Source organism: Pecten maximus, chromosome 8, assembly GCF_902652985.1.
Source record: "Pecten maximus chromosome 8, xPecMax1.1, whole genome shotgun sequence".
Lineage (NCBI taxonomy): Eukaryota > Metazoa > Mollusca > Bivalvia > Pectinida > Pectinidae > Pecten > Pecten maximus.
In genome coordinates this window covers 43809945-43827296 of record NC_047022.1, presented here as the reverse complement: position 1 = coordinate 43827296, position 17352 = coordinate 43809945, and the positions used below count along the sequence as shown (strand labels likewise).

The following is a 17352-nucleotide window of genomic DNA, read 5'->3' as shown; positions in this document are numbered from 1 at the left end:
TGTATCAAGGTAGAGTGTCCCAGACCTCAACATTAGTATTGTATCAAGGTAGAGTGTCCCAGACCTCAACATTAATATTGTATCAAGGTAGAGTGTCCCAGATCTCAACATTAGTATTGTATCAAGGTAGAGTGTCCCAGACCTCAACATTAATATTGTATCAAGGTAGAGCGTCCCAGACCTCAACATTAGTATTGTATCAAGGTAGAGTGTCCCAGACCTCAACATTAATATTGTATCAAGGTAGAGTGTCCCAGACCTCAACATTAGTATTGTATCAAGGTAGAGTGTCCCAGACTTCAACATTAATATTGTATCAAGGTAGAGTGTCCCAGACCTCAACATTAGTATTGTATCAAGGTAGAGTGTCCCAGACCTCAACATTAATATTGTATCAAGGTAGAGTGTCCCAGACCTCAACATTAATATTGTATCAAGGTAGAGTGTCCCAGACCTCAAGGTTGTACATGTATTTCTAAAATCAATGAAGTTGTACATCAATTGTCACTTTCCTGTTTAAGTCAAATTTACTTTAATCCTCATATGCCAATGTAAATTGATATAGAAATATGTGTATAGTCTATGGCTGAAGTAATGGATTATATTATATATTGTAATGAAACTATAATCATATTTAATTCAAATGTGAAAGGGAGGTGACTCATTCATAACACAAAATACAAATACACTACAGCTGTAAGTATTAAGATCATTTGACATAAACTAACATGTCAGTTATTGAGAAGCAGTGACCTAAAGTCCACATAGGCACAAGTCATAGCTGTCAATGCTGTGGAGGTGTTGTAAGTTTAGATAAAACAGAGTGTTAGTTTATATATATATATGTACTTGAAAAAATAGACTGTTTATAGTAACACAAGACTGACAGATCAAAATCTACATCAAACAAACTCAAATTTAATCTCCTATGTCCTTGTAAGAATAAAATTTACAGCAAAAAAATGTTCCATACCCATTCTCTGTAAGTTCCTCCAGGTTTGAGGCGTTGAACTCTGACCCAAGGTAGAGATAATCTTTAATCATGGTTGGAGAGTCCATCTGTCCCATAATGGTGATCATTTCCTGGTCCACAAACTTCTTGTGGCTCTTCAGGGAACGCTTCAGCTTCTCCTCCAGAGCCTCTCGTAACTAAAAACATAAATGGTCAAGTATTATTAATATCTAAATTAAATCTATCCTTTGATCAGTCTGTAGAGGCCTCCTTCAGAGTGACTTGTAACTGGGTACAGAGTAATAAAGGTATCAGTTCTGTGTTGGTTCCTTCCAGAGCCTCTGGTAACTACATAGTTTTGTGACGGTTCCTTCTACAGCCTCTGGTAACTACATAGTTTTGTGACGGTTCCTTCCAGAGCCTCTGGTAACTACATTGTTTTGTGACGGCTCCTTCTACAGCCTCTGGTAACTACATAGTTTTGTGACTGTCCCTTCTACAGCCTCTGGTAACTATAGACAATAGCCAATTAGTGGAACAGTCTATTAACTGACATACATTGAACTCAAATACATTGAAATCTCGGTTAGTATGAACAAATACACATTCCCCAGCCACATTCCTACATAATCTCTGTATCTATTTCCTGGTTACATTGAATTGGCTATTATGAAAATCTGTCTAGTAGTATGAAAGTCATTTATCAACTAATTTTACCCGGATATTATATAAACACTGGCTGGTCAGTACCGCTTGGTCAAGCATGACAGGTATGAATGCAGTTACTTGACTGTGAAATAACTGTAATATGTGTTCACAAGTGAGGTTTTATTGTGTGAGTAAATGACAAAACAATAAAATAAACTAGTCTTTGTCAGTTCTTTGTTAACTATGGATTAGAATGTTGGACAGTAAATTCTCGAGACAGAAGCAAAACATTCTCCTATTTGTTGACAATTTCCCCGACCTATCCGCGTATCGATGCATTGAAATTCATAAAACGTGTGTTCTTTCACCCAACACTTCTTCTAAATTACAGCCGATGGATCAGGACAAGATTAATGTTGTAAAGATAAACTACAGAAAATATCTAGTAGAAAAAAAATTCCATCATTTGGACAATTCAACAGAGTTGTGTGTGAACGTGAGAGTAGGGACTGACTGGGTTCACAAAGCCTGGCATAATATCACCTCCTCAGCGATGATTATGTACCGTTAGCCGAATAATTATTAAATAGATCCATTTTCCCAACAGGGAGTTCATTGACAGCAAAAAACAGTCACTAATTAGCAATAATTTATTTTAAATAACGGTACTAAATTTGGGTAAGATCGAAGTACATAGACCTACATGTCGGTAGGTTAACCTGGAAAAAATACATAATGATGAAATGAAATTTATTTATTAATGTATTCCATACAATTTATTACGCTGTATGCAGTATCGTAAATTATTGCATGGACATGATTGCATTTATAATAATGAACAATGTTGTTATCGTTACAAGCAAGGGGAGTAACACTGTAAGCCAAAACACGGCTATTATGAACAAATTCTCAGAGTCCTCATGGTTTCATTATATCTGGGTAAGACTGTATTTGTGATCAGCAGTACATCTTTACACTGAACATTACCACTATAACCTGCTATGACGTACAAATATGGATGTGACCTCGTCCAAGTCTACTGTCATCATGATATTCTTTAGCTCCGTCTTGATCTGTTTCTGTAGGATGTCATCAGGACTGTCACCTCTGTGGAAGTAAAACACGGGCATTTCACAACAACAATAGTAACCAATATAAACATTTGTACGACAAAGACTGACCAGGACTGTCACCTAAGGAGAGATAATATTATTAGTTTCAAACATTTTCAAGACCAAGACTTGTTATATAATACGATCTTTGAAATGTTTGCAAGTCTGATAAAAGGTAGTACAGTGGTATATCGACTGAGGACAACTTGAGGACATCAAACTGCCTGATAATGCTAGGTTAGTGTGTGCCTTTTAAACTAGTTATTTGTACAAAGGTATCAAACACTACATATAAACTCTTATCAAATTTTCGAACAAGTAAAGGCTACTGAAATCAAACATGACTGTGAAACTGGACATTAGTACTTAAACTTCTAAACTAAAACAATGTGCACTTAGTAATCTTTATATAGATAAAATTATATCAAATCTAAGGCAGCTTGAGCATCCAAATTACCCATTATGATAAACTATTTCTCTGTAGATATTCAGATATTAATAATTAAAGCATCAGTCTAAAGATGTACTCACGGATCCATAAATAAGACATTCAAGGACCGCCAGTCCAGGAGTTCTTCGGAGGTAAACCTTTCAAAATTAAATTTCACAAATTTCACAATTACATTTAACAAAATTTAAAAGTAATAGCAGCAAACTTTATTGATATTTCAGTATTATGGACACTTTGCAGTTTATTCAGCAACATTTTCATATTTGTTCTCCTCAATATAAATAAAATAGTCCATTAAAAATTCCACACAGATATATATCACATACATGTAAGTTATGGTTTATATCTGAAATTTCATTCAATATGGTACCTGAATGGAATTTTATCAATCGAATAGATCTACGGATGATGATAATTGTAAGTTGCTACAGAACTGCATCCCTTAGCAAAGACATATTTAGTACATGTAACACCATTAAGGAGTTGAGACTTACCACTCAGATATACAAGCGCGGTCCGAGTTTATACGTGAGTTATAGTAACCGACCCAGGTGTGAGTCAGGCCACGAGGAATGTACATGTTGTCCCTGGAGATCTTTACCACTTTGTTTAGACTTTGTAGTGCCGACCTAAACACAAAATAAATGTATTTATTAATGTAGTGCCGACCTAAACACAAAATAAATGTATTTATTAATGTAGTGCCGACCTAAACACAAAATAAATGTATTTATTAATGTAGTGCCGACCTAAACACAAAATAAATGTATTTATCAATGTAGTGCTGACCTAAACACAAAATAAATGTATTTATTAATAAGATATTTCAACGGTAGGTGAAAAGATTTGATGGCTTTGATAAGGTGATGAACAGACAGATTGACTGACCTAAGGAATAACATATAAACCTGGAGAGTATATAGGTCACATTAAATGCTCAAGCTATGGTAAACAGCTCGGAGAGTGAGAAGCTCTAGTTTGAGCCCAAGCATAGGACGGGAGCTCTGTCATTATTCCTTCCTATTACAGATTTGGTGCCATTGACCACTCCAAGCATAAGCTATAGGAGATTGAACAGCTAGCTTCCTTGATGCCAAAGAAGCTGTGTTTACGTTTATTTCAAACAACTCTGGTCTAATATGTCAAACCATTTGTACCACAGTGACCCTGGACTCAATATTTAGTGACTCCTGAACTCACCACATGGCCTGGACTGACACAGGTTTGAAGATGTGCTGCTTCCCTTCTGAGCTCACCATAAAACCTCTGGAAGGCAAGAAAATCTATTAGTGGACAGTTCACACACTATATGGAATGTAGATTCTGGTTTACATATAAAGATACACAGCAATGTCAAGGAGATAAATAGTGTACAACTGGATATCACGGAGGATTTGTATATGTAAACCAGAATCTACATTGTACAGCTTATCTATTGTGTTATACTGTAAACATACTTATTTTAGCGCAATCAAGTTTAAGCGCATTTGCAGATTTTAGCCAGTTAGCGCAATGATGAATTAGCGCATCCACAGAACTTTCTATAGAAATGGAACGTACAAAAAGTAATTAGCGCAATCATAATATAGCGCAAGGCTTCCAGCGCGAAAAGCGCTAAAATAAAATTACCGCTAAAATATGTTCGTTTACAGTAACCCCAACTAAATCAACATTCCCCAATTGTTTTCAACTAATCAACACTTAAATAACATCAGCTTAACCTGAGAAATTTAGTCAAAAACTGGGAAGCTGGAGCACATTTTCATTCATAGTTGACTATGGTCAACAATGGTAGTGAAAGAGTTAAGGAAATTCCTTCAATTCAAACTTTACCATAGGAAAGCATAATAGGATTTAATTAAAACATTTTAGTTAACGAGCATTCCTTAATTTCTGTCATGCTTTCCTGGCAAAATTTCAGGTTAAGGAAAACACCAATCTAATTAAAATCAGAAGCTCATTATTGACTCCGTAAACTCTGTATGAACATCTAACAACATCTCATCGGGAATCACGTCAGGGTGACCTTTCCTCCAGCCAATCGGTAAATACGGAGTTAAGGAGTTGATAATGAGCATCTGATTTTAATTAGATTGGGAAAACACATGCATTGAATAGAAAACTGTTTTTCTTCAATTCCATTTTTGATCGTATTTACTGGTGTACAAATTTTAGTGTTCTAACACTAACAATAGTAATATATAAACTGACCCGTCGCCATTAATAATAGTAATATATAAACTGACCCGTCGCCATTTAGTTTAACACTGGTATCGGCCCAGATCGGGAGGACAAGACCTATCGTAGCCTCGTTGTTACAGTCAATGCCAAGGATGACCGACTCCTCAGTGTCCTGTTTACCGAAGCACGACACTACGGCCATGTAGCGGTTGTGGCCCTCATGTAGACTCTCCAGTTTCACCGCCTGTTCAATCAGACAAAATAGTGTTAAACATTATACATGATATATTTTCTGATTCAATTTTGTTTTAATGTATACAGAGGACAAAAAATAGCAATATTAACGATATATATATATATATATATAATTCTGCAGAGTTAGGTATATGTACCTTTAACAAAAACTGTCTGATAATCATCTAATTGAACATTTACAGCTACTGTATGATATCCAGTATGAATGTATATTATGTAAGCATAGGTAATGTACTCTAAGTGAGGCTGCATGACCAGAAGTTATCCTCAGATAGTGTCATGTGACAGGAGGAGGTAGAGCCTTGAATGTAGACGGTGCACACTTCATACTCATAGTCTATACTTACCACTTTGATGGTGTCATGTGACCGGAGGAGGTAGAACATTGACTGTAGGTGGCTCTGTATGTCCCCTGTGACTGTAAAATAAAGCGTATAAAGAAGGATGAGAACACAATCATACCAAATAACAAATTGATAGTATCACATACTAGATCACACAATATATCTTTGTTTGTTTGCTGGTTTTATCACCCCGTGAATAACCAGGGTCATTTTGAGGTAGGGCCCCATTGTAGTAGTTGGTGACTAACTCACTGAAAAACATATGGGAGACCTGTAGCATGCCATCCAGAGCAATTAGGGTAAAATGTCTTGTCCAACAATGACAGCACAGATATGTGTGATTTACCTGTACCGACACCTGCATGTCTCTCCCGTACTAACTTCTGTGTACATGTGTGTGATTTACCTGTACCAACACCTGCATGTCTCTCCCGTACTTACTTCTTTGTACATGTGTGTGATTTACCTGTACCGACACCTGCATGTCTCTCCCGTACTAACTTCTGTGTACATGTGTGTGATTTACCTGTACCGACACCTGCATGTCTCTCCCGTACGATCTTCTGTGTACATGTGTGTGATTTACCTGTACCGACACCTGCATGTCTCTCCCGTACGATCTTCTGTGTACATGTGTGTGATTTACCTGTACCGACACCTGCATGTCTCTCCCGTACGATCTGTGTACATGTGTGTGATTTACCTGTAACGACACCTGCATGTCTCTCCCGTACTAACTTCTGTGTATATGTGTGTGATTTACCTGTACCGACACCTGCATGTCTCTCCTGTACTGACTACTGTGTACATGTGTGTGATTTACCTGTACCGACACCTGCATGTCTCTCCCGTACGATCTTCTGTGTACATGTGTGTGATTTACCTGTACCGACACCTGCATGTCTCTCCTGTACGATCTTCTGTGTACATGTGTGTGATTTACCTCTACCGACACCTGCATGTCTCTCCCGTACTAACTTCTGTGTACATGTGTGTGATTTACCTGTACCGACACCTGCATGTCTCTCCCGTACAATCTTCTGTGTACATGTTTGTGATTTACCTGTACCGACACCTGCATGTCTCTCCCGTACGATCTTCTGTGTACATGTGTGTGATTTACCTCTACCGACACCTGCATGTCTCTCCCGTACTAACTTCTGTGTACATGTGTGTGATTTACCTGTACCGACACCTGCATGTCTCTCCCGTACTGACTTCTGTGTACATGTGTGTGATTTACCTGTACCGACACCTGCATGTCTCTCCCGTACTAACTTCTGTGTACATGTGTGTGGTTTACCTGTACCGACCCCTGCATGTCTCTCCCGTACGATCTTCTGTGTACATGTGTGTGATTTACCTGTACCGACACCTGCATGTCTCTCCCGTACTAACTTCTGTGTATATGTGTGTGATTTACCTGTACCGACACCTGCATGTCTCTCCCGTACGATCTTCTGTGTATATGTATGATCTGTAACATCACTCTGGGGAAGGATGAGCACCGCTCCTTTTACAGCGAAGTAACTCTCACTGAAACTATAAACATGGTTTACAGGTTACTCACAGTGGATATATTACAGAAACTCACTCTATTTACTGTGTTACAGTTTACAGCCAGTGTCACTCTCTACTGTACAGTTTACAGCCAGTGTCACTTTTACTGTAGTTTACAGCCAGTATGTGTCACTCTCTAACACTGTACAGTTTACAGCCAGTGTCATTCTCTAGTACTGTACAGTTTACAGCCAGTGTCACTCTCTATTACTGTACAGTTTACAGCCAGTGTCACTCTCTAGTACTGTACAGTTTAGTCAGTGTCACTCTCTATTACTGTACAGTTTACAGCCAGTGTCACTCTCTAGTACTGTACAGTTTACAGCCAGTGTCACTCTCTAGTACTGTACAGTTTACAGCCAGTGTCACTCTCTAGTGTACAGTTTACAGCCAGTGTCACTCTCTAGTACTGTACAGTTTACAGCCAGTGTCACTCTCTAACACTGTACAGTTTACAGCCAGTGTCTCTCTAGTACTGTACAGTTTACAGCCAGTGTCACTCTCTAGTACTGTACAGTTTACAGCCAGTGTCACTCTCTACTGTACAGTTTACAGCCAGTGTCACTCTCTAGTACTGTACAGTTTACAGCCAGTGTCACTCTAGTACTGTACAGTTTACAGCCAGTGTCACTCTCTGATACTGTACAGTTTGAATTTACAGCCAGTGTCACTCTCTAGTACTGTACAGTTTACAGCCAGTGTCACTCTCTAGATCTAGTCCCCCACAGTTTACAGCCAGTGTCACTCTCTGATACTGTACAGTTTAAATTTACAGCCAGTGTCACTCTCTACTGTACAGTTTACAGCCAGTGTCACTCTCTACTGTACAGTTTACAGCCAGTGTCACTCTCTACTGTACAGTTTACAGCCAGTGTCACTCTCTAGATCTAGTCCTCCACAGTTTACAGCCAGTGTCACTCTCTACTGTACAGTTTACAGCCAGTGTCACTCTCTCTACTGTACAGTTTACAGCCAGTGTCACTCTCTACTGTACAGTTTACAGCCAGTGTCACTCTCTACTGTACAGTTTACAGCCAGTGTCACTCTCTACTGTACAGTTTACAGCCAGTGTCACTCTCTACTGTACAGTTTACAGCCAGTGTCACTCTCTACTGTACAGTTTACAGCCAGTGTCACTCTCTACTGTACAGTTTACAGCCAGTGTCACTCTCTAGATCTAGTCCCCCACAGTTTACAGCCAGTGTCACTCTCTAGTACTGTACAGTTTGAATTTACAGCCAGTGTCACTCTCTAGTACTGTACAGTTTACAGCCAGTGTCACTCTCTAGTACTGTACAGTCTACAGCCAGTGTCACTCTCTAGATCTAGTCCCCCACAGTTTACAGCCAGTGTCACTCTCTAGATCTAGTCCTCCACAGTTGATTGTCAGTGTCACTCTCTACTGTACAGTTTACAGCCAGTGTCACTCTCTACTGTACAGTTTACAGCCAGTGTCACTCTCTAGATCTAGTCCCCCACAGTTTACAGCCAGTGTCACTCTCTAGATCTAGTCCCCCACAGTTTACAGCCAGTGTCACTCTCTAGATCTAGTCCCCCACAGTTTACAGCCAGTGTCACTCTCTAGATCTAGTCCCCCACAGTTTACAGCCAGTGTCACTCTCTAGATCTAGTCCCCCACAGTTTACAGCCAGTGTCACTCTCTAGATCTAGTCCTCCACAGTTGATTGTCAGTGTCACTCTCTACTGTACAGTTTACAGCCAGTGTCACTCTCTAGATCTAGTCCTCCACAGTTGATTGTCAGTGTCACTCTCTACTGTACAGTTTACAGCCAGTGTCACTCTCTAGTACTGTACAGTTTACAGCCAGTGTCACTCTCTACTGTACAGTTTACAGCCAGTGTCACTCTCTACTGTACAGTTTACAGCCAGTGTCACTCTCTACTGTACAGTTTACAGCCAGTGTCACTCTCTACTGTACAGTTTACAGCCAGTGTCACTCTCTACTGTACAGTTTACAGCCAGTGTCACTCTCTAGATCTAGTCCCCCACAGTTTACAGGCAGTGTCACTCTCTAGTACTGTACAGTTTGAATTTACAGCCAGTGTCACTCTCTAGTACTGTACAGTTTACAGCCAGTGTCACTCTCTAGTACTGTACAGTCTACAGCCAGTGTCACTCTCTAGATCTAGTCCCCCACAGTTTACAGCCAGTGTCACTCTCTACTGTACAGTTTGAATTTACAGCCAGTGTCACTCTCTAGTACTGTACAGTTTACAGCCAGTGTCACTCTCTAGATCTAGTCCCCCACAGTTTACAGCCAGTGTCACTCTCTAGATCTAGTCCTCCACAGTTGATTGTCAGTGTCACTCTCTACTGTACAGTTTACAGCCAGTGTCACTCTCTACTGTACAGTTTACAGCCAGTGTCACTCTCTACTGTACAGTTTACAGCCAGTGTCACTCTCTAGATCTAGTCCTCCACAGTTGATTGTCAGTGTCACTCTCTATTACTGTACAGTTTACAGCCAGTGTCACTCTCTAGTACTGTACAGTTTACAGCCAGTGTCACTCTCTAGATCTAGTCCTCCACAGTTTATAGCCAGTGTCACTCTCTACTGTACAGTTTACAGCCAGTGTCACTCTCTAGATCTAGTCCTCCACAGTTTAAAGCCAGTGTCACTCTCTATTACTGTACAGTTTACAGCCAGTGTCACTCTCTAGTACTGTACAGTTTACAGCCAGTGTCACTCTCTAGATCTAGTCCTCCACAGTTGATTGTCAGTGTCACTCTCTACTGTACAGTTTACAGCCAGTGTCACTCTCTAGTACTGTACAGTTTACAGCCAGTGTCACTCTCTACTGTACAGTTTACAGCCAGTGTCACTCTCTATTGTACATTTTACAGCCAGTGTCACTCTCTAGTACTGTACAGTTTACAGCCAGTGTCACTCTCTAGATCTAGTCCCCCACAATTTACAGCCAGTGTCACTCTCTACTGTACAGTTTACAGCCAGTGTCACTCTCTAGATCTAGTCCCCCACAATTTACAGCCAGTGTCACTCTCTACTGTACAGTTTACAGCCAGTGTCACTCTCTAGATCTAGTCCCCCACAGTTTACAGCCAGTGTCACTCTCTAGTACTGTACAGTTTACAGCCAGTGTCACTCTAGTACTGTACAGTTTACAGCCAGTGTCACTCTCTACTGTACAGTTTACAGCCAGTGTCACTCTCTACTGTACAGTTTACAGCCAGTGTCACTCTAGTACTGTACAGTTTACAGCCAGTGTCACTCTCTAGTACTGTACAGTTTACAGCCAGTGTCACTCTCTACTGTCCACAGTTTACAGCCAGTGTCACTCTCTACTGTACAGTTTACAGCCAGTGTCACTCTCTACTGTACAGTTTATAGCCAGTGTCACTCTCTAGATATAGTCCTCCACAGTTTATTGTCAGTGTCATTAGTATTTATGTGTTTGGGTTTCAGGAGTCACCAGGGAGATAGTGATGGCTGTCATTAAGATAAATGAAGATGATTATCTACCATAAAAATCTCACATGATGATTGTTATTCAGGAAACAAAATAAATAATGTATCATCTCCTACTGTAATTACTGGTAGTCTCAAATCAACTCTCACCTAAACTTAGACATAAAGACAAGAGATGAAGACAGTTATAGGTCACATTAGTAATACCATGATACCCTCCATTTTTACACATAAATCGGCACGGGTTTTCCTGATATATGTGCTATTAATTTAAGTTCCTGTATTCTATCTGAAGTTCTAGCTGTGTTACCCAGGGTATATGTGACCACGTTTGTCCATTATTTTGTCATTATGTGTTAATTTGACTAATTTGATTCCCTTGAGAGTTTTGATAAAAGACTTATATTACATTCATACACATTCTTGTTATATGCCCTGTATGTCTTAAGTGATAAGCTGGTAGTTGTAGGGTATTTTAAGGAAGATGAAGTAGTCACACAAATGGACTTCAATGTCAGTATAGTGACAAGCCAGAGACATTTTGGTTGGAGTCAAAATTATTTTGTTTATAAAGTTAAACATTTTAAAATTCAAACCCGCTTTTGATAAAATCAGAGTCTGGCTCTAATGATTCAGGAATCATATAATGACATTTATATATATATAATCATGTAATATTAAATTTCTTGAAATACAATATATCTTTTTCACTTTCAAACAATTTTTTTCATGATATGAATCAAGCAACAAGAGCCATCCAGTCAGAAAACCCAATACTAAATATGACACGTTGATATACTATCCTCAGAATTCCAGGGGTCGTATTCCTGTATAATCTGAAGATGATCGAGAATGTAAGGCTCTGAAGATGTAGATAGGTCAGTGATATACCTGTCACACCTGAGGGATATTGTTAGTGGCTATAACCTCTTCCTAATTAACATACTAACAAGTCTGTAATTACTGTTCATCATTATAAACAACAACCTGACAAAGTAAATATACCCATCAGTCATTACAGTGAGTAATGTTAATGAGAGAACAGGTCGTACTCTCCATTAATATTGTGTATACATAATGTCAGATTGTGATAAACATCATCATACAATCCTATAAGGTTCTCCAGCAGACAGCCTAACATCGGTAAAACATTTTTATATGTCCTGCTCAAATTATTATAAAATAAAAATTCTTAAAAAATATATAGTAATACATGTACTGCAAAATATTCTGACAATTTAATTTGACACTAACAACGTACAACACTTTAATACGAATTTACGTAATGTAAGAAAACAAAAAATTCTGTGTAATCATGACTACATTTTCAATTACATGCATAAAATTTTCAATTTTAAGATGAATACTCAGCTATCATTCTGTAATAGTATGGCAGTTCAGTTTTGAACTAATGCATGCAGCGTCAGACTGTCAGCCACAAATCGCGACGGGGGAAAAAAGTGAAAACATCAGGAATCATTACATCTCCGTGCTAATTATCGCTGTATTAAAGTTAATGGTCCAGTGGTGGTATATTACCGATGATACACATCACTGACTTCGTTCAAATCATATACAATGTACATCACCTGATGTTGGGCGTCAAAATGCAATGACAACTATGCACTACACGATTCCCTTTGAAGACTATGAAATTACAGTATTTACACATTTTAAAAACATGTTTACAAAACAGCACATCGTTTGGAAATGATAGATACACCCTACCATTATAAGTAGTTTTCTCACTACGGTGTTATAACCTCTATCACTATACATGTATATATATACAGTGAGTGTATACTACACGATCCATTCTATAACTATACCAACTATATAACATTACTAATTAATTATATAGACGAGACCATTACTTATACTCCCTTCATTGGGGTATGTCAGGAAGTCATCAGTTCACGAATTTGTTTATCATTTCTTATTTTTGTCTTTAAACATTTGTTTTAAATGTACCAACATACCAGTAAACCAACAGAGTACCATTGGTATTTGTAGTTTTTACTATATTATAGGTTTCATGGCCACACGGTTAGATATGTACTGAATGCTGTTTACTATATTATAGGTTTCATGGCCACACGGATATAACGTCCTGAATGCAGCTATCTGTAGACCTGATCTACTGAATAATTAATGTCACTATACTTACAAAACTTATACCGTTAAAATGGACATTTACAGTGAACACCTTTAAAATGCTTCTCAATGCATAATGTATGATAGCTATATCGGTAATGGTGTGATCTGACTGTTGAAGCCTTGATATGATGTAAATTGTGATCACTAGTCGTTACCTGTTCCATTACTGACAACTTATACCGACAATATGAGTACATTTTTGTAAGTATTTGAGCAATTCTGTTCTTGTGAAAGAGTCAATATTAATGGGGACAATTTGTAACCATACACTAATTTGATTGCCAATGATTATATTATTAAACACAACCTGCATCTAGTTGTATGATTGGAAATTAGTCTACTTTCAACTTTCTGCCCTTATTTTATCAATTTTTTCAATGTCAGTAACTTGAGTTGGATATAACGGTTTCGTTTCAATGTCCGTATTTTCTGTTGTTTTTTTTAACATTCAAGATGTACCTACCTACTGTCTGCCCTGCTGCAGGAAACGGTCAGTTTGTATCGACCCAGTGACCAGTCCACTCGAGCCACTGAACTGGACACCATTATTGATATTTCCACTTAAGTTCACAAATGGTCTACAAAAACATATTTCTGGTAAAAACACAAGGTTGTCCTCCTGATTATCAGTGACTCAGTCACAATTAGAATTTCAAACATGTTGTGTGTTTTGAAGTTAATCACTTTAAATAGCCGTGGCACAAGTCTGAAGATTCCGATAAAGTCCAAAACAATTGAATGTCTTCAATACTAATCACGTGCACGTGTTGTATGGGAAAGCATTTCCAAGACAGACAGGTCACCCTCGTCTGAATTATCTAATTATATTGCTGAACTTGCTGACTAGGAAGATTCTTGACATTGACAGGATGTGCGGAAGCCTGCCCACAGACACTTGTGGTGATTGGAGACCTTCTAGGCGGTTCCTGTGATGATGTTTGGTCCGTTATATATGGTTATATCCTCTATATAGCCTGATCATCAATTCTGCTTTTGTCTGGTCATCACATACAGCGACTTGCGTGAAATACTAAATATATGTAAATGTTTCAGCAGATATACAAACATCTACATTACGTAACATCTCAGGATTATACACAATCCACACAAGAAAGAAACTATTTCTCCAAATTGATTTTGGCTTTGCATCAAAAAGTAATAACTAAAAGGAATTTTCAAAAATTGATTTTGAATTCTTGATGTCTGTGTGTGGTAGATGTTCTTGATGTCTGGTTTTCAGGCAATCTGTACAAGTATGTTCAACATATACAGCTATATATAGAGCCTGGAAGTAATACAGACTGGTGGCACATATATCATTACAAATAAACTTATCATTAAGTTGTCAGCATTTCCACTTTTAATTTCACATAAATTTGATGACACTGCAAATGACTCACCGATTACACAGGGTAATAACACTGACAAATTCATCTGTGGTTAACATCAGCTACCAAAGTAGTGGAAACAAATAAGATGTGAAAAAATTAGTTTAAAAATTCTTCACAGTAGCCTTGACTTGTGACGTCATTACAGTATGAATCCCTCCAATATGATACAGCCTCCTTCGTATATGATACAGCCTCCTTCGTATCTGTATGACTGGTAATGTAATCTATCAGTATCCAGAAATTAAAGGTTCCAAACCAAAACTGTCTTGTCCAGTAAAATCAAATTAAAGAACAAAAGTTCAATTCCGTTTTCAACGGTCACATGATTTGGACAAAATTGGATGAACCACCTTTATAGCATCAGTTTCCTTGCCAGATGAAATGTTTACTGTAGAGATCAGAATTAAAAACGTACACCCCAAGTCTGCACGTTTTTCAAGCTTCTCCAATGTAGACTTCCATGTACAGTCCAGCTATACTAACACAATCCAACTGACAAGCCAGCTAAACAAGTAACATGTCAGCTAGGATTTCAAACAACGAATATCCTAGAACTAAATGATCCATGCAGGTATATATGTACTTCAATGAAATTCCAGGTGAGTACAGGTGATGTTAATATCCATCAGATATAGAGATCATGTGTGTGAGATGAGGCCTATACAGGTGTCACAGATGGTATATCCCTGCATAATTAAACTGATCATAAAGATCTGTATCAGTACAGACGGGGATACCTGTAATGATCGCACACCTGTATACCAAACTAAGGTTTACATGTCTGTGTACCTCATATAGCCTCGGACAGCTAATAAATATATGTCATTCCCACAACAGTTTTAATATTCCCTGACAAGGAAATATTTACATTATACAGATACAGGAAACTATTCTATCTGTATTGTCATTTCAACCATTAAATGTTTGTCAAATTCAACTTTTTCATCTGTATAATGTTCCTTCCAATACAATATCAAATAATACTGAATCTTCCTTCCAATACAATACTAAATGTTACTGAATGTTCCTTCCAATACAATATCAAATGTTACTGAATGTTCCTTCCAATACAATATCAAATGTTACTGAATGTTCCTTCCAATACAATATCAAATGTTACTGAATGTTCCTTCCAATACAATATCAAATGTTACTGAATGTTCCTTCCAATATAATATCAAATGTTACTGAATGTTCCTTCCAATACAATATCAAATGTTACTGAATGTTCCTTCCAATACAATATCAAATGTTACTGAATGTTCCTTCCAATACAATATCAAATGTGACTGAATGTTCCTTCCAATACAATATCAAATGTGACTGAATGTTCCTTCCAATACAATATCAAATGTTATTGAATCTTCCTTCCAATACAATATCAAATGTTACTGAATGTTCCTTCCAATACAATATCAAATGTTACTGAATCTTCCTTCCAATACAATATCAAATGTTACTGAATCTTCCTTCCAATACAATACTAAATGTTACTGAATGTTCCTTCCAATACAATATCAAATGTTACTGAATGTTCCTTCCAATACAATATCAAATGTTACTGAATGTTCCTTCCATTACAATATCAAATGTTACTGAATGTTCCTTCCAATACAATATCAAATGTTACTGAATATTCCTTCCAATACAATATCAAATGTTACTGAATATTCCTTCTAATACAATATCAAATGTTACTGAATGTTCCTTCCAATACAATATCAAATGTGACTGAATGTTCCTTCCATTACAATATCAAATGTTACTGAATGTTCCTTCCAATACAATATCAAATGTTACTGAATCTTCCTTCTAATACAATATCAAATGTTACTGAATCTTCCTTCCAAAAGTTCCAATACAATATCAAATGTTACTGAACTGCTCAGTAAATGATTCACTGTGTACACTTTCATTTTCAGGTGAAATCGTTGGTCTGAGTGGTTAAGTTATTGAGGTGTACAGTGGTAAAGCTGATTCCTCCACATGTACTGTCTATGTGGCAATGCTGATGGCTACGGAGTAATTTCAATCTCCCCAATATCCCTTGTGGAAAACATGGACTAGTAGGTTTATAATTTTAATGACATTGCATTAGTTATATACCCACACAACAGAACTTGTTGTCCGTGTAGTAATTACAATCTTTCCAACCATCGTTTGTCCATTAGAAATCCTTCCTCCAATGTTTATCTTATTGTTGTGCGTTCCGACAACATGAAGACTTCCTTAAGAGCTATATCATTCATGAAGGATGTATTCGTCATCACTTTTAACAGACACAAACGTAGAAACAAACTTCAGGTCTGGATCTGTTCAATGAATAAAAACAATTCTGCAGCAGATTAGAAATTCATGGAGGCACAGAAATGGCTCAACTTCGTGTCACTAATCTGATTGGTCCAGAACAACCTTTATATGTCGATTTCTTCATGTTGTTTTTACCACATTCTAAACAAGTTATCTATTAGATAATAAATATTGATGACCTTTACTTTCCACCAACAATTGTCCATTACGTTGTATGGTACACTTTGTCTGTTCCCATATTCTCGTAACAGGATAATCCTTTCCAAGTCACCACATCATTATAGAGCCATCCTCAAAAGTCACACACTACACTCCCCGCGCGACTAGAATCAAACTGACAACTGAACTCTAATGCAGCTTACTGAATGTTCCTCACACTTGTCAAAACATACTGAATTAAAATAGATTTTCATTGTGTAAATAAGAGAACATTATATAAGAACGACAGGTTGTCAAATCTTGTCAGTCACGACTCGGTGACAGATGTTTCCGTCTAGATATACGTGTATCACGTCTGCCAGTTTCCTGAGTATAAGTACCAAT

At 37.7% G+C, this 17352-nt stretch overlaps 1 protein-coding gene and 1 long non-coding RNA gene across 5 annotated transcripts in view; one reads left to right on the top strand and one right to left on the bottom strand.

Annotated features, from left to right (window-relative positions):
• The window catches only part of LOC117333607 (protein phosphatase Slingshot homolog 1-like), a 75766-nt gene that overhangs the window by 14014 nt on the left and 44400 nt on the right, over positions 1 to 17352 (bottom strand). For 3 of the 4 annotated variants that reach the window (XM_033892986.1, XM_033892987.1, XM_033892989.1), the window contains 8 exons: positions 7367 to 7485; positions 5947 to 6017; positions 5410 to 5588; positions 4364 to 4429; positions 3658 to 3792; positions 3244 to 3300; positions 2611 to 2707; positions 974 to 1149 (listed from right to left, as the gene is read on the bottom strand). In XM_033892986.1, the coding sequence (XP_033748877.1) occupies positions 974 to 1149; positions 2611 to 2707; positions 3244 to 3300; positions 3658 to 3792; positions 4364 to 4429; positions 5410 to 5588; positions 5947 to 6017; positions 7367 to 7485 (900 nt within the window). Of the gene's footprint in view, positions 1 to 973; positions 1150 to 2610; positions 2708 to 3243; positions 3301 to 3657; positions 3793 to 4363; positions 4430 to 5409; positions 5589 to 5946; positions 6018 to 7366; positions 7486 to 13571; positions 15621 to 17352 lie in introns of those variants that run through there. The other variant, XM_033892988.1, reaches the window with a different exon arrangement.
• On the top strand, positions 12973 to 14950 carry LOC117333609. Its single transcript, XR_004533950.1, has 2 exons — positions 12973 to 13309; positions 13562 to 14950. It is a non-coding gene; the product is annotated as an uncharacterized LOC117333609 (long non-coding RNA).